Source organism: Ailuropoda melanoleuca, chromosome 10, assembly GCF_002007445.2.
Source record: "Ailuropoda melanoleuca isolate Jingjing chromosome 10, ASM200744v2, whole genome shotgun sequence".
Taxonomy (NCBI): domain Eukaryota; kingdom Metazoa; phylum Chordata; class Mammalia; order Carnivora; family Ursidae; genus Ailuropoda; species Ailuropoda melanoleuca.
The window spans coordinates 30,297,460-30,319,146 of record NC_048227.1 but is presented as its reverse complement, the minus strand read 5'-3'; the positions used below and the strand labels follow the sequence as shown (position 1 = coordinate 30,319,146).

The 21,687-nt window shown below is 50.9% G+C and overlaps 2 protein-coding genes across 5 annotated transcripts in view; one reads left to right on the top strand and one right to left on the bottom strand.

Moving 5' to 3' along the window:
- The window catches only part of ATF7IP2 (activating transcription factor 7 interacting protein 2), a 65,527-nt gene extending 58,316 nt beyond the window's left edge, over positions 1-7,211 (top strand). The window contains exon 11 of the mRNA XM_019803180.2: positions 7,147-7,211. Within this exon, the coding sequence (XP_019658739.1) occupies positions 7,147-7,152 (6 nt within the window). The 3' untranslated portion in view covers positions 7,153-7,211. The remainder of the gene's footprint in view (positions 1-7,146) is intronic.
- Positions 7,212-14,344: 7,133 nt separating this feature from the next.
- The window catches only part of EMP2 (epithelial membrane protein 2), a 30,464-nt gene continuing 23,121 nt past the window's right edge, over positions 14,345-21,687 (bottom strand). For all 4 annotated transcript variants that reach the window (XM_002922642.4, XM_019803175.2, XM_019803177.2 and 1 more), the window contains 3 exons: positions 20,664-20,754; positions 18,517-18,663; positions 14,345-17,263 (listed from right to left, as the gene is read on the bottom strand). In XM_002922642.4, coding sequence (XP_002922688.1) covers positions 17,076-17,263; positions 18,517-18,663; positions 20,664-20,754 — 426 coding nt within the window. In that variant the 3' untranslated portion in view covers positions 14,345-17,075. The remainder of the gene's footprint in view (positions 17,264-18,516; positions 18,664-20,663; positions 20,755-21,687) is intronic.

Here is a 21,687-nt window from a genome sequence, read left to right as displayed (position 1 = left end):
CCAGCCACCATCTAAAAAGCGCAACGACCCTAAGATCACCTTGCTGCAAGAAGGAGACTGTGGAGGACAGGATATCACATGGGGGCAGCAGGGAGGCCCTTGAGGGAGGAAGCCATCTTTGAAGCAGATCCTGGGTTTCAAACGCCCCAGCTGAAGTCATGGGGATCAGACAAACAGTTCAGCTGAGCCCCCCACTCTAATTCCTGACCCACAAAACTAGGCAAAACAAAAATTATTCTAAGCCTCTAAGCCTGGGGCTTGTTTATGAGGCAGCCAGAGCCCCTGGGACGCTGTTAGAGACTGGTGGTCCATGGTAGGGAGTTGGGTGATTAATTGTAAACATAGGGGTGCATGTATCCCTTTGAATTAGTGTTTGTATTTTGGGGGTAAATACCCAGTTTGATTACTGGATCAGAGGTAGTTCTATTTTTAACTTTTTGAGGAACCTCCGTACTATTGCAGCAATAATTTACAATCCACGAACTATGGAAACAGCCCAAGTGTCCACTGACTGATGACCAGATAAAGATGTGGTACAGATATATAATGGAATAGCACGCAGCCGTAAAAAGGAATGACATCTTGCCATCTGCAATGACACGGATGGAGCTAGAGCGTACGATGCTAAGCGAAACAAATCATCCTGAGAAAGACAGATACCATATGATTTCACTCATGTGCAATTTAAGAAACAAATGAGCAAAGGGAAAAAAAGAGAGACACACAAATCAACAAACAAGACTCTTCACTACAGAGAACAGAGTGATGATTACTGGACGGGAGGGGGTGGGGGCAGGGGTGAAACCGGTGACGGGGATTAAGGAGTGCACTTGTCGCGATGAGCACTGGGTGATGGATAGAAGTGTTGCTTCGGGGCGCCTGGGTGGCACAGTTGTTAAGCGTCTGCCTTCGGCTCAGGGCGCGATCCCGGCGTTATGGGATCGAGCCCCACATGAGGCTCCTCCGCTAGGAGCCTGCTTCTTCCTCTCCCACTCCCCTGCTGTGTTCCCTCTCTCGCTGGCTGTCTCTATCTCTGTCGAATAAATAAATAAAATCTTAAAAAAAAAAAAAGAAGTGTTGCATCACTGTATCATACACCTGAAACTAGTATAACACTGTGTGTTAGCTATACTGGAATTAAAATAAAAACTTAAAAAAAAAAGTTGGGTCGTTACCTTAGGAGTCATGGAGAGCCAATGAAGATTTCAATCCTAAAATGGTCATAGGATAAGACAAGGTTGGGGACATCACTCTGGTTGCCGTGTGGAAACTAAACTGGAGAATGGATGACGTGGTGGGTAGACCAGGGAACCAGGGTGACTAATTACAAGTCTACGGTAATGGTCAGAACAAGATGGCAGTGGCTGGACTGGGGTTGTGGAAGTGATGTCCAGGGGCAGGAGAATCAAGAAGGCTTTCCAGTGAACCTTCTAGGCACATACCAGACAGACCTCAGGATCCAATTACTCTGCCCCAAGACTAGTAAGGAGAGCAGAATAAATGTGCACACAGTCCTTCCTTCAGGAAAAATAACTTGGCAGAGGAAAATGTAGAAGGAGCATGAAAGGTATCACTTGAATCATTTCTCTTCTTTGATGACTGATTAAAAGAAAGAAAAAAAAAAAAAACTTTTACCGGACCAAACCAAATTGGTACATTCAATGTCACAATTTCTTCCCTGAAAGGCCTGATCGAACAATTTGGAAAGTTGGCCACCAGGTGGCAGTATGCCTCTTCCCCACCTTTCGAAACGGACATTAAACCTTTTTGTCCTTTTCGTGTTGAAGCCAATTATCACATTATTACAAAATACTATATTTGAAATACGGTGCCAGTGTGTCAAGTCTTTTATCTAATATCTAGATACAACGTGCTCCTTGCCTCCCGGACCTCCACATTGATTCTGCAGGGGTTCAGAACAAGTGTCCCCCAAAATGGGCCACTTAGGCATGTAGGTTATTTTGAGCTGAAAGCAATCAAGACCCGGCCGACTCAAGAAAAACTTTTACCTCCTCCTTAAACTACCTCAAAGAATTTAGATGGGGGGGCCTGGCCCAGAAAGAGAGCTACTCCCAAGAGACAGCTTTTTAATCTGAACGATCTGTCTGCACAGGAAGTCCGACATCTAATCACCAAACATTTGCTTCTCTTGTCCTGTGAGTCGCCCTCCGCTTTGAAGCCCCAGGACCGATCTCATTCCTTAGCTCGAGACGACCTGAGAGCCTCAATTGTCTGGGTTGTCCTTTGTGAGGCTCTGGTATGTGCGAATTAAATTTGTTTTTCTCCTGTTAATCTGTCCTATGTTCATTTGATTATTGGACCAGTCCAAAACAACAACAACAACAAAAACCAAACCAAGAAGGGCAGAGGAAAAATGCTTTCTTTCTGGCAATTTTCAGTGGATTTCGATTTTGAACTTGATTCACAAATTACAACTGGAATTCTCGCAGAAGTCAGTTGGGTTTTCAAAGCCCTTCCCTGACTCCTCTCGATTTCAGAGCACAGTTCCACTTAGAAGCAAAGCCCTTGCAAGTGGCTTTTATCATCTTTCCTCCTCTCTTGCTTCTTCCACACTTTTGTCATATTAGAGCTGACTGACGGAGATTAAAATCAATTACTTTAAGCTGAATCCAACACCAGGGGAAGAAGACTCATCTCGGCAAGATTCTAGAAGCCATGTTCCCTGTGTGGTCTGCCATGAAAATGTGAAGCTTTTCTGGTGGACTAAGTTGAATGTGGCCGACGAATGGCACAGCAATGACTCCCAGCATCAACCCCACTGCAGCTCTTCCCCTTTCCCACGACAACGTAAAAACACAATGAAGCTTTCCAGAACTTTGCAGCAGCATGCAGATAGAGATAGACCGACCTGCAGAGCTGTCAAGCAGACCAGAACTTAAGGAGCAGGGGGATTTAGGAGAGAGACCTATGGCTGCTCAGACAACTGTGACATCTACTAGGGAAGGCTCAGAAGGGGCCAAGGTAACAGACACCTGCTCTGGGAATGAACACCGACAGGGTTTCCCATCCTCGTGCAGCCTAGGAGGGTCTAAGAAAGAAACGTTGATTGGTCTGGCTTGCGTCACAGGCCACAAGACCCCTGACTGACCTGCCCATCAGACTACCTGCCGGGAGGGAGAGAGGTTTCTCCGAAAGGAATTTGGGGTGTTCTTACCAAAGCAAGGGGACTGCAAATTAGCCACCAAAAAAAGCAATAAACATCCACACGATGAACAGCTATTCTGACAATCAGCAGACCCTGTGTAGGAGGGGACATTTCCTTTCTTTTTTCTAATTTCTCAGTTTCAGTGAGACTACACCGACGTCAGGTCATGGCACTCCCACACCGCCTCTGAGGCCCCCTGTGCCTTTCTCATGCTCAGCGACGCGGAGCCGAGAACCGGCAGAGAAGAAAGGAAATTCGGGCGGGCCGGGCAATCCCTCCCCTAATCTGCGCGGTCTGGCTTAGCTGACAGGACTGCACATCTATGAAATCCTCCCAGTTGCGCCCTGACACCCACATCCATCCGAAGCCCTGAGAGCTTGTTAAAATGGCAGATTCCCAGGCCCCACCCCTGGAGGGACGGACTCAAAAACCCCGGGGATGCAGCCCAGGAATCTGCAGGCCCCCCAGGGAACTGCAAGGTAGTGGGGCTGCGGACCCTTTAAGAAACCCTTTTCTCCCACCAGCAAGTAGAAAGACTCTTCCATGCACAGCCAGACAGACATTAGGCCAAACTGGAAATCAGGGAGCTACGGGCACCATCTGGCCAGTCACACACTGGGCCACATTTTGCCCCATCTTGCCCCCTGGGCCTCTGCCTCCCTTGCCAGAAAACCAGCCGAGCAAGATGGAGGCTGGAAGGGGAGGCTGGAAGGGGAGGCTGAGTCATCATCCTTCAACAGATACTCTGGTTACTGTGTCAACGCACCCAGGGGTGGGGAGGCGGGAGCCACACCTTGCTTCGCGAACGGAGCAGGATGTCTGCGGTTCATGCCGAAGTCTCCAGATCCCTGCTTGGAGCTCCCAGGGCCCTCTGCTCTCATTAATCCCCTGGGAAAACTTCCATTCCTGCTGCTGCTGCTGCTGCTGCATACGCTGGCTCTCCACTTTCTTGCTCTCCCCAGTGCCTCTCCTCCTAGAAGGTCTGTCTCCATGGTCAGCTCAGCCACCACCTCCTCCAGGAAGCCCCTTCGGATTCATTCAGTCCTGCTCTTTGTGGGCTCTGCCCACTCTGGAGACTTTAGCGCTTCTTTGAACCACTCATTTGACACTGTCTTTTTTTTTTTTTAATTGTGGTAAAATATTAAACACATGAGATCTACCTTCTTAAAGTTTTGCATGTCCCCTGTCATTCACCATAGGCACTCTGGTGTACAGGGGATCTCTAGAACTTTTTCAAAGCTGCATGAGTGAAACTCTGTACCCCTTGAACCCCAGTTCCCCCTCCCCTTTCTCCCAGCTGCTGGTCACCCACATGTACTTTCTGTTCCTCTGAGCCTCGCTCCTTGAGGGACCTCGTCCAGCGGTATCCAGAGGTGGTTACAAACTGAAGTCCCATCCACGGTGTCCAACGGGTAAAGACAAGACGGTGTGTACGTACAGCGGAGTATTATTCGGAAGTAAAGAAGGAGGAAATCCGGTCCTATGCTGCATTGTGGCTGAACCCGGAGGACATTAGCCTAAGTGAAACAAGCCAGTCGCAGAAGGTCAATCCCGACTTACTGGATCGCACCTGAGTTACCACATGGCCCAGAGACAGGTTCTCTGCCCCGGGCTACCGTTAGAATCACCTGGAGAACTTTAACACTTCCACTCCAGGCTGCTCCCACCTCTCGGGGATCCGGGCTTCAGAAGCATCCCAGGGGGCTCCGGCACGTGGCAAGGGTAAGAACCCAGGATCCTGGGCTGGAAAATCTAATTTCAACCCTTGTGTCGACCACACACTTGGTAGGTGGCCTTGGCAATAATAAGAGATCAACAGCCCTCATTGAGCACCAACTGTATGAGCCCTGCAGTGGCTGCCGCGGCCAGTCCCATTTTATAGGAAGCAGAGACCCGGAGAAATCCAGCGGTTGGCTGTGGGGCACACAGCCCCGAAAGGCTGGGACCCGATTTGTAGGGAGGCGGCCAGCTCAGCAGGGTCCTCAGCCCTGGTGAGGCCAGTCCCTTGGGTCCCAGGGAGCTACCTCCCCAGGATCTGGATGTCGCACCTTATTCTGAAAAGGGCTGGGGGGCTTTCAGGATCCTTGCTTCTGGACCAAAGTCCACCCATCCCAGGCTGCCATGGGAGGACTGAGGATGACAAAGAGGAAGAAGGGGGGTGGCTGTTCCTCTGGGTGGGCTCTGGTCTCCAGCAGCTCCCTTGGCCGCCACCCCGTCCTGGACGAGGCAGCAGCCTTGTCCTGGCCATTTAACTTCTCCTTCTGGAAAAAATTTAAAAATCTGTTATTCAAGGTAACCCTGTGCCAAGGTCAGGTCACACCTCCTTTTCCTCACGGGTGTCCAGGCCCCTGGTGAAATTAGGCTATCGTCCTTCTACAAACACGGAGCAGCAATTTCGTCCTGGTTCCTCCTGTCTGTTTGTTCTGGCTGATGACAAATATTGAGCAAATGTGCAGTTCCAGCTTGGGGACCGGGGACAGCCTGTGCTGTTCTCCCCTGTGTTCACCCATGCCAACGGCCACAGTGGGGCGGCTGTCCTTGGCTTTGCCCTGTTCTCCCGCGAGGATGTGAGCGGCGTTGGGCCAGCCCCCCTCAGAATTTCCAGCAGCGCCCTTGCGGCCTCCCAGAGCTTCGCCCGTCACCGTATTCCCTGGTATACAAAACCCCGTGGCAGCAGTTCCCAACTGAGGGCAATTTTGCCTCTGCTCCCCAGGGGACATTTGGCAACGTCTGGAGACCTTTTTTGCTGCCACAATTTGGTGTGTGTGGGGACTGCCTGCTGGCTTCTAATGGGTGGTAGCCAGGGATGTGGCTAAATGCCTCATATGCATAGGACAGCCCCCACAACAGAGAATTCTCTGGTCCCACATGTCCACTGTGCCAATGGTGAGAAACTGTGGTCTTTACTAGGGAGCTCTTACAAGGACAGATTTTGAAAGAAAACATTCATGGTACTTTTCATAACATAATTATTTAAAATGACTTCAAGGTGCTTTTGCCCTGGAAAGATATTCTTGTCTCATGGAACAATAGTTAACGTCTATCCTGACATCCAGTTGTAAGCTGCAAATCCGTCTCAATGCAGTAATATTCTGCCAACCGAAAATGAGAATACAAAAATCACATGGCTAAAAATATGGAAAGAGCCCAGATGTCCATTGACGGAGGAATGGATAAAGAAGATGTGGTCTATATACAATGGAATACCACTCAGCCATCAGAAAAATGAAACAATGTGGATGGAACTAGAGGGTGTTATGCTCAGCAAAATCAGTCAATCAGAGAAAGACAATTTATCATACAATCTCATTCATACGTGGAATTTAAGAAACAAAACAGAGGAACATAGAAGGGAGAGAAAGATAAAACAAGATGAAATCAGAGAGGGAGATAAACTCTTAATCATAGGAAACACACGGTTGCTGGAGGGGAGAGAGGTGGGGGGCTGGGACAACTGGGTGATGGACATGAAGGGGGACACGTGGTGTAATGGGTGCTGGGTGTTATATGCAACTGATGAATCACTGACCTCTGCCTCTGAAACTAATAATACATTGTAGGTTAATTAATTGAATTTAAATTTTAAAAAATCACATGGCCAAAAATTAATAAATTGAGCTAATGAAAATCAGTACATAGCAATGTTCTGGTAGTACAGGTTTAACTGCACGCGGAGGAATAACTCACATTAGCTTTGATCAGCTGTGTCGGATTTGGCTAAACTGGAGGCGAAACAATCTCTCTCTGCCCCCGGGGCTTTATTGCTATGTTGTGCGGCCACTCACCACTAGGGGGTGGTAGTCGTACCTGCTCTTTCACTTTCTGGCCACTGGGCCTCCCAAAGCCGTAACACAAATGCATTGGAAGCCGGATAATTTTGGGATACATATTTTTTGGAGGGTTGGACGAGATACTGACATACATGTTCTAGTATTTACCTCCAAATGTAAAATTAAAACTCATCTGATTTACGGACCTAGGTCTGATCCCTGAAAATGATGACCTGCCAACTTTGGGATCCTCTGAAAAACCTGAAAGTCCTGAAACGTCAGATACTGGGTCAGTCTCCTCGAGATGTAACAGGTCTGGAATCTGCATTTTCACAAGTATTCCCTAAATGGTGTGTGCTCTAGATGGTTCCATTGCTGCCTCCCCCCAACACACACACAAAGCCATTCTCTGTTTTATGGCCCCAAACAGAAGTCAGCACTCAGCTTATATTAATGGCCGCAATACTTGGCTCCCTCCCCCCCCCACCTTCTCACCACCGTCCTCCACAAGGTGACTGTGCGGACCAGGTCCCTGGAGGAGGGACCTGGTTTCCCCTCCTTTGCGCCCAGGTAAGATTTGTAACCGGCTTGGCCAGTACAAGGCAGCAGGAATGATATCCAATCACAAGCCTAAGAGAATGTGTTTCCCCTTGCTCTCCTGCATCTCTGTCATCACCATGCGTCTACACCGGAGCCAGTCTGATCCAGGACGAGAGAGCTATGAACAAGGTTGAGTGTTCCAAGCCATCTCACACAAGATCGGTCTTTATCCGCCAACACCCAGACCTGGGGCCACATCCAGCCGGTATCAGCAGAGCTGCCCAGCCCAGCTGCAGCTGAGCCCAGACACAGGAACAGCAGACGCTTGTAGGTGTGTGCCACCACGCACTGGGGCTGTTTGTTATGCAGCCGTAGCAAGCTCGCCCACTCCCATCTTGCAAGGGGCCACCATCGAGCAAAGGAGGTGGTTCTGGGGAGAAGAGAGACCAAAGGAAATGGCTTTGCCTCCTTGCTGTACTTACGTGCTCTTCTTCTCACTTTCCCACCAACAAAAGGAGTGCACAGGGTCTGCCCTATCTGACAGGTTGCTGTGAGAACCAAATGTAATGATACAATTCATGGCAAGGTGCTCTGTAAACCGGAGTTCTGGGCATCTCTGCAAGTACTTAACGTCCTCTGTGTGTCCCCATGTCCTGCATGTGTGCAACCTCACTGAATCCCACAACCCTGTGTAACAGCTGGTCCTGCGACCCGGTCCTTTCTGCCCTCAGCTCTCCTAACGCAGAGCTTAGCGTCAACGTCATGTTGGCAATGGAGCCCTCGCCTCCCCTGTTGCTGTCTTCCCGTCACCCTATTCCCTTCACGGGCTGTATCCCAATTTGTAATTTTATTTATCTTGCTTGTTGTCTGTTTCTCCTCACTACAATGAAAGCTCCATGAGTGCATGGGACCCTTCTGTCCGATCCATCCTTTTGTCTCCGTGCCTACCCCAGTATATGGTGCACAGTAGGTGTTAACACATACGGGCCGAATGGGAGACCAGATGGACGGAGCATCACGCCCCTTTTGCAGATTAGGACACGAGGTCTGCAGCATCTCGGTCACTTGGAGAAGCCTCTCCTTAACTAACTGCTGAGTCAGATTGGAGCCTGGGCCTGTCTGGATGTGAGGCCCATGTGTCTTAGGTGGCCTGGCCTGGCCTTGCCTCCCGGGGAGGGTTTGGTTGGTCTCGGATGTCCTGGGCCATGCTCCTTGGGTAGAAGCAAGAAATGCAGTGATCAGAAAAGACAAATCAAAGCTCCTGCCCCACGGGCAATGAGTCAGAAACCTCAGCCCCTTAAAAAGCCAGACTCGCTCTGTAATTAGCGCGCTCCAGACACCTGGCCGAGCCGCCGCTCCTGATACCAGCCATCCCGTGGGATTACACAACACCCTCCTGGGTCACTGCCACCCCAGAAGCTCGATCGGGGATTGCGGTCAGAAGGGGTTTGAGAATATGGGGCGTCGCGGGCTTCCTCAGAGGCTGGAAGCCTCTGATCATACACCCAGGTGTGGCTACACCAACATACGTGGTTCTCATCTCCTGTTGGACTGGGATTGTATCATGAGGCCAGCTTGAAAGAGGCAACTCAGTTCAGAAAGAGCGGACTCAGGAAATCCCGAGAGAGAGGAATCACGCGCATGTGTGAATTCCCTCACACCAGCAAGGACACTGGTTTATGGGTTTTTATATTGTCATTACGAGGCAAATACCCCTAGTGGTACCCAACTAATTTAAGTAGTACATACAGTCACACCACATGGAGAGAAGTCACTGTCTTGTGACCAAGTAGCTATGGTCCTGACCTTATTTGAACACCTATCCATCCGTTCCTAGCCTCCTTTCTCCCCTGGGAAAGAGCAGTCCTCAGGCTCAAAACCTCTGCCAGACTATACCCTTAATAACGTTCTTGTTTCACATCATATCTAGGTCACTTACGACAACCGATGCTGATTTTCAACTTACCTGAGACTTTCCTTTTGAATAAACGTATTTATGTAAAAAATAGTTGCTTTAAAGAAAAATGTTCAGCAAGTAATTGTGTGGGCTGTACATGCCTGTAAGCAGAGAGCAGTGGGCGAGACATGGGTCAATAAAGCTTGGGAAGCACGAGCTTAGCTGTGGGACTAGGGAACCAGGTTTTGATAGGACATACCAGGCATTAGCCACTGGCTTGGACCGCCCTGCATTTGAACTTCCTTCCTCTGTTGGGGAATTCCCTTCCTTCTGAGTCTTGGTGGGTTACAGAGCTTATCTTCGGCTATAAACGAGGAACCTGCCTGCTATTTCCCAGCCTCCCTTGCAGCAAGGGCGTGGTCCATGACCCAGTCTTCACCCATCAGATAGATGCACCATGCCAGGCTCTGCCTCCGGAGGACTGCCTTCTGGTGGAGCAGCAGGCTGTAGAAGGTCAAGTTCTCAGCGCAAAGCACCATCTTGTGGCGCCAGCCTCCGTCTCCTTAGCAAACCGTTCTATGGAAGACTTGGAGGCAATCAACAGGGGCTTGGTTGCGTTCTCCCAAAGCCTGGGCTCTACCTGATTTCCTTTTACGGAACCCCTGTTTGGGGTCCATCAGCCAGAGTCACTGTGGTATGCAGCTAAGAAGCCTGATGACACTGAATGTGGGCACTGCATCAACCGATACTCTACTGTGCCATTGGCCAGCAGAGATGGCAGAGCCGAGGGCAGTGAGGACCCGCTATTCCAGGCTGGGAAGGGGTGGCCCTTGCATTTTATTGCAAGACACTGATTTCACACCAACGTGTGGCAAGCTTCTCTGTGAAGGGCCAGATAGCCCATGTATCAGGCTTAGTGTCTAGTATGGTCCCTTCGGCAACCAACTCGTCTTTCTTTTTTTGTTTTTTTTTTAAGATTTTATTTATTTATTTGACAGAGAGAGAGAGAGACAGCCAGCGAGAGAGGAAACATAAGCAGGGGGAGTGGGAGAGGAAGCAGCAGGCTCCTAGCAGAGCAGGGAGCCTGATGCAGGGCTCAATCCCAGGACTCTGGGATCACACCCTGAGCCGGAGGCAGACGCTCAATGACTGAGCCACCCAGATGCCCCCATTTTTTTGTTTTGTTATTAAGATTTTACTTATTTGAGAAAGAGAGAGCATGAGCTGGGGCGGGGGGGAGAAGCAGAGGTGGGACTCGACTGAGACACCCAGGCGCCTCTCATCTCTGCCTTTGAAGGCAGCTGTGAAGAATGTGTGGTTTAGCGTGTGTGGCTGGGTGCCAATGTCATTTCGTCTACAAAATCAGGTGGTGGACTGGATTGGGGCCATGGACCAAATGTTTACCCCTGGTTTAAACTGTCACCTGTCTCACACCAACCACGTACCTATGGGTGCTGTTGTACCAGGAGAAGTTGTACAAACACATCGAGCTGTTGCCATGTGTTCACCAGAGTTTTCACTAAGCTCCTTCGAGAAAAAGTCGATCTGGAGCCAAAGGTGGTTCATCTCGTGGCAAAAGTGGAAGAAAATATGGCTTCACTGAGATTCTCTCTGCCTGAAGCCTGCAATCGAAACCGATGGTGAGTCCGGGGATTCAGAGATTTGCAGGGATGGACGACTCAAATTCTAAGCCAGGAATCGGCCCGCTTGGCCTGTAAAGGGCCAGACAGTAAAGAGTTTAGGTGTTACAGGCCACCTCAGGTCTTTGTTGCGTTCTTCCTCACATTTTTTTTTTACAACTCTTTAAAAACGAAAAAGCGTTCTTAGCTCTGGGGCCATAAAAAAGCAGGCCTTGCGCTAAGCCTTGCTCTAAACTATAGGTCGGGGGTGTGGAGGCAGAAAGCCGAGCAGAATGGATAACTAGAAAAGATAGGCCAGGTCCTAGCCTTTTCCACCAAAGGGCCAAGCCCAGGGACGTAGCTGGGATTATGACGGCTTGATGTTATGGCCTCAAGATACAGAGCCCAGGGATGAGGAGACAGAGTTCTCAAGCTCAGAAATGAGGCCCACCTCATGAAAGACCAGAAGACAGAACCACCCAGCTAGGCTGCTACCAGATTCCTGTCAAAATCCAAGTGATAGTAAATGCTTGTTGTTTGACAAAACAGAAAAGATCTAGGTAAGATCTCTGGCTGGCTTGGCCTTGCATGGTCTGTGACCAAGCCCGTGACTGTCCTCCCCTGAGACACTTCTGAGACACTGGGCCTCATGCCCATGGGAAGGAGGAAGGGGCCTCCTCCCTGCTGCCTATCTTGGATATGGCCCTGGAGGACTGCGCGCCCGGGAGATGGTCCCCCTGAATGGAATCAAAGGCCATGCATTGACCAACCACTGACCTCACTCCCCACCAGTGGAGTTCTCAGTATTTACAACTGACAGTGAACCTTTGGCCACTGGGCATTGATTGCCTTTCTGCTCATCCATATTCCAAAGAGGACCATTTATTATAGACATCCTGTTCCTTTCCCTCCATTATGTATTGGGTATGTTGGGCGTCTATGACGTAGCTTTTCGTCAGAGGTTGCCAGGCCACGAGGACCCACATCTGGACTTGATAAAGAGGATAATCGGCGTCACCCAGTGACCCCCCAGCTGGACGTACTAACTGATTTTGGCTTCAGGCTGTGGACCTCTTGGGAAGGGGTTAGCTCATTTCGTGAATATGCAAGAATCTTAAAAATTCTTACGGAGTTGCGTGTGGATGTAAGGCAGCCCAGGGACGGACTGGGGCAGATGCCGTTGGTCACCCCTCTCTTCTCTTTTCTAAGGGTGTGGATCCTAAGTACATCCCTCACTGAAGGAATCTGATACCCAGCTAAGAGGTCCATGTTAAGCGAGGTCATTTTAATTACCTCTGCCAGTGCTGGGGTTAAGCATGAAAACTGGAATCCTCGGGCCAGGGACACCGGGAAGTGTTTGCCAAAGGGTTCTAGGAAAACTCTTCTTGTTCCTAAAACGAGACACACAAAAAGACGGTTCCCTTCTTGTTTGATTAGACCGGCGGATGGCAAAGGTTTTCTGTAACAGGCCAGATTGTATTACAGGCTTTGCAGGCCGTGTGTGTGCTGTGGTGGCTGCCAGTGCAGTGTGAAAGCAGCCCGCGCGATATCGAAACAAGACGGCATGGCCACGTTCCAATAAAACCATATTTATGGACACTGAAATTTGAATTTATGTAATTTTCATGTGTTACCAAGTATTCCTCTTTTCACTTCTGGTTTGTTTTTTGTTTTTTTTTTTTTGAGGGGAGGGGGGACTACGGTAAGTCTAGACCAGGGCCAGGACTGAGTACCTAAGAGCTAGCATAATGCTTATGCCAAAATTCATACATACACAAATACTGGGTGAAGAAGTATTTACGACATCCTCGTGATGAAGGGACCCCTTGGCCCTAACGCACCATCATTAACGCAACATCAGAGCACCCAGACATAAAGCAACGTTAACAGATCCGAAGGAAGGGGTACAGCAATAGCACCCCAGTACTATACAACATCCAGTACCCCACCGTCGGCAATGGATAGACCATCCAGCAGAAAGTCCATAAGGACACACACTGGATTGGAACTGGACTTCACACCAAGTGGACCAGAAAGACATCTACAGAACATTCCCTCTGAGAACAGCAGAATACACCGTCTTCTCCAGCACTCAGGGAGCACTCTGCAGGATGAAGCAGGCAAGGCCACCAGGATCTGGTGAATGAACGAACGCCAGGCTTTCTTCCAAATGGAAAAAATATGTAAAATTGAGTTCTCTGGGGTCACCACCACCTACCTGCCACGTAGACCAAAAACCAAACCAAACCAACCAACAAAAACCTCTAGAAACACAAAGAATACCGACAGCAACCCCTGGAGGTTTTAGTTTGCAACTTCCGCGTAGAGACAAGAGAATGTAGGTTCCCGGATAGATTGCTTTCACTACCTTTGGCTTTCCTTACATAAAAATTCAAGATCTCTCTCTGAATTTTCATTTTTTAGCAGCGTGTGCTGTCAAGATAGTCTGATTTTCACCATCACCCAACCCTTTAAAGCAGAAGTCTTTATCAAGCAAACAGGGAGAACAGGGCTGCCTCTAGAATCCTCGGGGACCACTGCAAGTAGGAAATGTGCGGCTGTCGGCTCCACTGTCATTAGGAATTTTAAGACGGCACTAGCAGACCGCTAACCAAGCATGGGGTCCCGAGCCCCTGCAGGTCCTTCTTCCAGAACGCTGGTTCCATGAGAGGCAGAGCGGGTTGGAAGCTGTCCTGTGATAAACTGTCAGACATCAGTTGCTCGCTGTGAAGACCACACGAGTATCTTGGTGAGATATCTCACAGCGCCCCGTCGCTCGAGAGGGCGGCCTTCTCTCCTGGCTGTTGGCCCGGTTGGAACACTAGCGTCTACTGCGCTGGGCGATGTGGTTCCAAACTCTGTCACGTACAGTTTCACATTATATAAAATATAGGAAACAGACTACTTTAAAGGCACGTGAAACAGAACGTATCTGACTCTAAAATCACATTTTGTCCCCAAACCGAGATTCCAATTTACCCTCCAGGCCTTTCTTTTGCATTTCCCCCCACACCACTGCCCCCCTAGTACACAAAACTGTCTCACCTGCCGTATTGTAAGTAACCTTTCAACCATTAGCGAGTCATTTCCCCATCCAGGCAGATTTTAAACGAGGCCACGGCTTCTACGGATCTTTCCAGCTACTGTGTTGAGCTGTGTCCCTACGGGCTCAGGGTTGGGGTTTCTTCATCCTCAGTAAATACAGAGCATCCGAGGACTCCAGTGCACGCAGGGACTCAACCTACAGCAGAGAGGATGGGGGGAGGGCACGGGGACCGTCCCCAATTTTCCCGTATTCAGGTCTGAATACACACATTCACTCAGAGCAGCAAATCAATCCTCCAAACTCATCTGAACAGAGACCCAAAGTAATTTTAATGCAAATAACAAAACAAGTTAGTCTGTCTCCATCCACAGCCCCTCCATGCAAGAATTACAGTACTTTATAAAAATGTTCTAAAAGGCGCAAACTACAGTTCCTTCAAATACAGTTGTTACGGGTAACGCATTTGGTCCTAATATTTGCTTCTTGGGTATGTCAGCTAATTTTGTGTGTCGGGGTTGTCCTTGAGTAACAGATGATAAGCACGGAGTGAGGGCTGGTTCTACCTACAGGTAAGGAGGTTGGACAGTTTTCTCCTCCTCGCTTCCCCGATGCAGGTCACACCGCCGGGGGTGGGGGTGGGGAAAGCAGCTCTCATGTTTCACGAAACCCTGGCGTCACAGATGGACTTGGACACTGTATGCTACACAGAAGTAGCGACCCGCCAATAAGGTCCATGGGGTCATCTCAGATGTTCAAGTTTGGGGGAAGGATATTCACACACTGCCTGGGGAGTAGGCTTTCCAGATTTCTGGCTCTAAGAGTTTTCGTTTGTTTCCATTGTGGCTACAAGAAAAATCTAGAAAAGCCACCTGGGTGGAAAGCCATGGGGCACATAGCCCCACCTTCCTCCTGGAGGCTCACCTAGCATCCTGCAAACCCCAGGGGTGTGACCCGCACTCCTACCCACAGCAGGACTGATGGGAGTTTGCCGTGGACGCAGGAGGTGACATTGATCTCGTCTCTGTCCCTGTGTCACCCTGCACTGTGTTGGGGTCCTGCCTCAGAGAGGGTGTCTGAATTTGCTTGCCCTGTGTTTTGAGAGCCTCACACATTGGCTGGCACATAGTAAGCACTGAAAAGTCGGTTGAAAACGAAGGAATGAGTGAATGAGTGGATGGAGAGAAAACCCAGTCCTGCTCTGGAATCCTTGGCGGCCCTAAATCACTCAAAGCAGACATCCTCCCAGCTCCACGGGACCCGGCTGCTGAAGGTCAAGTGCAGAAGCACGTACACAGTCCCACACGGGGCCCCAGCACGCAGCCCCGGCAGCGCGCTCTCAACACGGGAGGCTCCAGACAGCGAGGGGTGGAAAGCTGCTTCTGCGGGCACTCCCCGGGGTCACCTGCCCTGCCACACACTCGCGGTGCTTGCACACCTGAGGGCAAGCTCCCCACGGCATCCTGCAGGACGGTCTCAGAATCGTCTGGAGCGCTCTTCACCCAGACCCTGGCAAAGCATGTTCCCCAAGGGGCAGCGTGCACGCTGACGTTTGAAAGCCACGGCAATCTGGAAGCTTCTCACGGCTTCATTTGCAGTTGGGACTCCAGGGAAGTGTCCTCTGGGGGTAACCCAGACCACCCCACCCAGCAAGGGCTCTCCGTGTGACTGGCCAGAGCGGTACTGCGGCCCATCTAAGTGCCTCCGGGAGCGTTTAAAAACAGGCTGGCATAGAGCAGGCTCCCTCCCGCCCATGGGCCTCGCTTCTGAACCCAGGGTTGTGTTCTCTGCCACCTTCCCCACAGTGTGTGATTACTTTTCCTAAGTTTTCCATCTGCCTCCCTCACAGGACGGTGAGCCCCGGAGGAGAGAGACTGTCCCGCACGATATCCTCCGTGGCTGGCATGCACCAAGCCCCCTGTGATTTATGCTGTGGAATGAATGGTGGGTGGGTCCGCTGAGGCTCTAGAAATGGGGGTCAGCGGAGGTCTGCCAGCCTTAGAAGGCAGGGCAGGAGGAGAAGGACCAGGCCTTCCCACTTAGAGGAGGGGGGAAGCAGCACCCCTAGGCTATCTGGCTATCTGGACGCAGGGCCTGGGCTGCTGTTGGGAAGGCCCACCTGGGAGCAGCTGAAGAGACAAGGAAGGCCGGGGGTGATGGAGGCCAGTGGCGTGACATGACAAGGTCTTTAACATTTATGAGGCAGCTCTGCTCGCCTGGCCCTGGGGCCGTGGACCTCAGCTTCGGGTCACCTACGCATCACCAAGGAGCTTGTGAGAAATGCAGGTGCCCAGGCCCCTTCTCTGAAGACTCTGATTCCATGGGCCTAGGAAGGGCCCCCGTTACTACGTTTGCTGGGGATCACATGCTGAGATTCTTTGCCTTAGGGTGAACGTAAATCCGACCCCAGGTTAAAGATCGCCTTCCCTAAGGCAAGCGGGTAACCGTGTCAGTAAAGGTCCGTGGCACTTTCTGGACCCAGCCCATTACAGGAGGGTCGGGGCTCTGGTCTGGGTATAGACAGAACAGCGGGGGCGACACCTGCTTCTCACATGGAACTTGGCCAAACATCTGAGGAGGCTTCCCCCCTCACCCCACCTCCAACCCTAAGACACACAGTAAGGGGAGGGGAGCCTGAGCTGAGGGGGAGCTTGGTGTGGCTCACACCTGGGGAAGGATGGCCCCCTGAGACCTGGCCTTCTTGGCTCTCTTCTCACATCACATCATATCCCCTCGGTTAAGAAACATTCCGCCAAACGTTTTTAGATTTGAGCATTGCTGGACTTGGGGCTTTGTCTCGTTGAGACTTTCAGATGGGCAGGAGTTCTAAATCCCAGCCTGCATGGTCTATTCTCTGATCTCGAGAATGCAAAAACTCTTCTCTCTCTCCCTCTCTCTCTCTCTTTTTTTTTTTTTTTTGGCTTTTAAAGGAAACAATATGTTTGCTAGAAAAACCACACACAAAATAATTGATTATATACAAAACGGTTATCTGAGCATGGACTCTGTACGGCAGCAAAAGCAACCTGGCCCCGGGGTTCTATTTGCGCTTCCTCAAGATCAGGTACATGAGGCCGCTGATGAAGGTGAAGGCGAAGGCCACCCACGCCAGGATGAAGGAGTAGCCGTAGTTGCCGTTCTGGGTCAGGGCGTACAATCCCAGGTTATTCTTGTGAAGGTCTTCACGCCGGTCTGTATATATGGAAGCCGCAATCATGACACACAGGCCTGCCGAAAGCAAGCAAATAAATAAATCACAGACCACGTCACAGCAGGCAGCACAGACCCGAGGGGACCACGGCCGGAGAGGAAGACACACTTAAGCTCTGATTATTGGCGGGTATTTACTTTAGTTCATGGGAAAGATCACAACTAGTCTTTCGTGGCAGATCATGGCTGCCCACCCCGCATGGCTTCACTTCCCACTGTTGCTAGCTGAGCCTGATTTTGCTTGGGCAGCTGGGTACCCAGCCCAGAGGCGAAGTCATAACTGGTCTAAGCCATGGGTCAGCCAGACAGAGAACAGTTTAGGGTCTGTGCACCACATACAATCTTTGTCCCAACTACTCAGCTCAGCCATGGTGGTGGTGGTGGTGGTGGTGGTGGTGGCAGCAGTGGCGTGGACATAGCCGCAGGCAATATGCAAATGAGTGGGCTGGGCTACGTTCCAGTAGAAGGTTATTTACAAAACCAGGCAGTGAGCCAGCCTTGGCCCGTGGACCATAGGCTGCCAACCCACCCCCAGCCCCAGGCAATCCTGCTCCTGTTTACTTATAAAAGTTTATGGATCCATATGTATCCCAACTTCTGGCCACAGAAAAATCCTTCAGCGAAAAATATTACTCCCTCAAAAGAGACAGATAGGGAGGAGAAAGCGTTTTTTGTTGCTGTGCTTTTCCTTGTTTACTGTTAGGTCAGGAGGAATGTCTGGAGCTGCAGCAGCCTTTTGGGGGCCATGAGGAGGTCATCACTGACACTCTGAATATGAAAGCATCAAAGGATCAAGTGGAGGTTCTTGATGCTTCTGAGCTGCCAGACCAACGATGGCACCCTCCACCTTCAAGCTTTTTGTTGGATCAGAAAAGTAAAGGTCTTTGAGGCTGAAGTCATTATTAATTGGATTTTCCTCTTACTTGAAGTCAAAAGCATCCTGAGTGACTCACCAACAACTGTTAGTGGTCGGATGGGGTCAAGTACCCTGATCTTCCTTGGGGAACCTGTGCCTCTTCCCTCTGTACCAAGATAGCACATTCTTGACAGAAACTCCTACTTACCCCACAGATCCTGGCTCAGGCTTCACGTCTTCAGCACACCTGCCCTGACCCTCTAACTAAATCCAGACTCTGAAGTATAAAATGTCATGCTACAGCATGGCAGCTGGCTTTCCTTCCCCAATCCTCACCCGCAGCGCTGCTCCTGGCTGCTACTCGCACAGGCTGGGAAGGGAGGGCTTATTCCAGGAAGCCTGTCGTGGTACTTACATGACATGAGCTGGATGATGGAGGTTAGCACGAACCTCTCTCCCTGCTTTAGGCGGAAGAGCTGGAGCACAAAGATCAGGAAGGCAATGCAGCAGAGAATGGTGGACAGAATCATGGTGGCCTGGACTGCCTGCATCGTGGGGTAATCTGGGGGCAGAGGGCGAGAGAGCGTGACTGAGGACCGCAGACCCCGGGGCCCCTCAGGGGGGCACAGTGACAGCTCCAGAGTGGGGACAACAGGAGGCAGAAGTCTGTTTGCACAGTATGAGCACAAGAACAGCCAAGAGGTCGCTCCAACATCCCCTTCCCCCATTGTCCATTTGCGCACTGGACCAGATGGTCCCCAACATCCTTTTCTGTAAAAAGCAAGAACCACCTGCTCTGTCATTCTTCTCAGTCTGGGTATTGCCCCCAAAGGTGTGGCTCATGGTTGGGGAATTTTTTTTTTTTTTTTTTTTTTAAGTACAGACCCTCAGGTTCCAACCTGGTGATCCTGGTTTGGAAGGTCAGGATGGATGGGTCAGGATGAGGGGTCTCCAGAGGGACTCTTGGGGATTTGGGGTTCATGGGGCTAGGTGACCTTCAGAAAGTGGACTACCTAATACCCCTTGAAAAGAAGAGAGTGAGCCTTGTGGCTGCTACTCAGGAAAAGAGAAAGGGAGGCTTCTCAGAGTAGTGCTGGAGAGTGGGCTTGGCAGAGGGAAGTCTCGGCAGAGAAAGGAGCTGGTCCCGGACGGAGGGCGCTGCCCGTGCGAAGGACACAATGGAAGCACACGCTGCAGGTGTAGAGAAGGGGTCAAGTGCACAGACTGGAGCCACCTGCATGGTTCTCAGTGTCCTCACCTGAGACTCCTCCCCACCGCATCAGGCAGGGGAAATGGAAGGAATTCATTCAAGGATTTTAGGGGGGGCTGCAAAAGGGGAGTCCGTGTAAGGGCTGAACGTTATCCCCAGAATGCCGCCAAGGAAGGCCAGGGGTCAGTGGCCAAAGTCTCACAGGAAAACCTAAGAACAAACGTTCCTTTTCCCCAGTTTTGCTGGAGGGAAGCATAACTCCTGAGTACTTCATGAAATGCTTCGAGCAATGGATCCTGGTTCATCCTGGCCGCACACAAGGATCACCCACAGAGCACCTGGGCCCTCACCATTCCTTATGTGGAGGACAGAAGCCCGACCCGCACGCACAAATACACATGGGACGACTCCATCTGTATGAAGTCCAAGAACAGATGGAAGGTGACTAGGGTGACAGAAGTCAGAAGTGCTTGCCCTCGGGACAGGGCTCGCAGGAAACGAGTGGAAGTGGGCCTAGGGGAACTTTCTGGGGTGATGGGAAAATTCTCTATCTTGCTTTGGATGGTGGTTACATGGGCGCATATATAATTGTCAAAACTCTTTAAGCTGAACCCTTAAGAAGTACATTTCTTGTTCATAAGTTATAGCTGCATGAAAAATAAAACTCCAGCATGCTACACGGAGAGGAAATAAGTCAGAATCTCTGGTGTTGGGACCAGGCACAGGGGGTGAGGTGGGTAAGATTCCCCAGGCAAGTCCAATGTGGGGCCAAGCTTGTGACCCTCTGGCTAAGAGTGGTGTTTCCCAAATTTGCCCAACCTCAGAAATCACCTGGGGGCTTGTTAAAAATACAGATTCCTAAGAAACAAAAGATAGACTTCTAGACCTCTCCCCGTAAGACTACGGCACAGGTGTTCTCGGGTGGGCACCAGGAACCCATATTTTGTTCACCCCAGGTGACGGTGCAAATATGGATTGCTGCAGACCCCTTGCATGGCCTTAAAATTCCTATATCGAAATCCTAACCCCCAACGGGTTGGCACTGGGACGAGGGGCCCTTAGGGGGTAATCCGGGAAGAGGGGCCTCACCGGACACCAGATCTGCCAGCGCCTCGGGAGACCCAGAAACTCTGCTGGGCCCAGAAACAGAGAAGGGAAAGGTGCACCCAACTCAGCTGAGGTTAGCACGCCCCTGGCCTGTGGTTTCTGCACACCCCTCCTGTCTCCAGCTTGCACAGAGCACTCGGCCAGGCCCCTCCAGGGACCCTGAGAGCACAGGGGAGGGTGTGAGAGCAGAGAAGAGGGGGGCTCTTAGCCTGAGCCAATGTGTTCCGCGTGGGCTCGGCACTCACCCTGGAAGCTCGCATCGATTTCTGTACAATTCGTGCTGTTGACACACACTCTCCAGACATCTGCAAAAAATTCTTCTCCTACCCACCAGGCCTGTAACGCAAACAGAAACACAGGGAGGGGCTGTTTGTTAACCATGAAAACACGGACTTCTACTCAGGTGCGAGGCACAGCAATAAATAAATACTCGGGACCAGCACTTCTCCATCTCCCCTGGGCATGCGAGTCCCCAGGGAGTCGGGTTAAAATGCAGATTCTGATTTGGGAGGTCTGGGGTGGGGCCTGGGATTCTGCATTTCCAACAGGCTCACTCCCCCCTCCCCAAGGAGGCACATTCTGTGGGACTGTTGAAAGGTAAGCCACGGGCTAGGGGGCCGGGCCCTCCCAGGACATAGGAGCGTGGACAAGGCTCAGGGGGTGGTCACAGGCGCTCACAGTGGGAAATCCACAAGAACAACAGGGGCGATGTCGGGGGTCAGAGAGGCTGAAAGTCAGGGGCAAGGCCTGGTACGGAGGGAATGATCGGACGAAACTCTCCGGCTCTCAGTGCAAACCCGTGCTTCTTCTCTGTTCCCCGCCCCCAGTGGGCCCTCCTTCTGCCTCCACCCACCTCCCATCCTCCAGCAACCGACGTTCACTGAACTCCCACCACACGCCGGCTACGTGTCAAGCGCAATTCCCAACCCAAAATGACACCTGATGACTCCCTGATGAGCAGAAACAAAGCCTGTCCGTGTCTTGTCCTAAGTGCACAGCCACACAAGCACCCTGGGGTACCCCAAAGGATTAACGGGTGCTGTGCTGATGGCTTTTCTGCCCCTGAGGTCTGTCCATCCCTTCCAGGATCCCAAAGGGGTAGATGCAAGGCACAGGAAAAGGAGATTCTGAAAGAACATTCACTACCTTTTATTTCATAGAGCGCGGGCCCTCTGGATAACGACAGGCCCAAATACTTTAAGCCACAGCATCAGTGTGATCTCTCCCCTGGCCACTCATGGCAACTCTTCGAGAACCTTCAGGAACCCA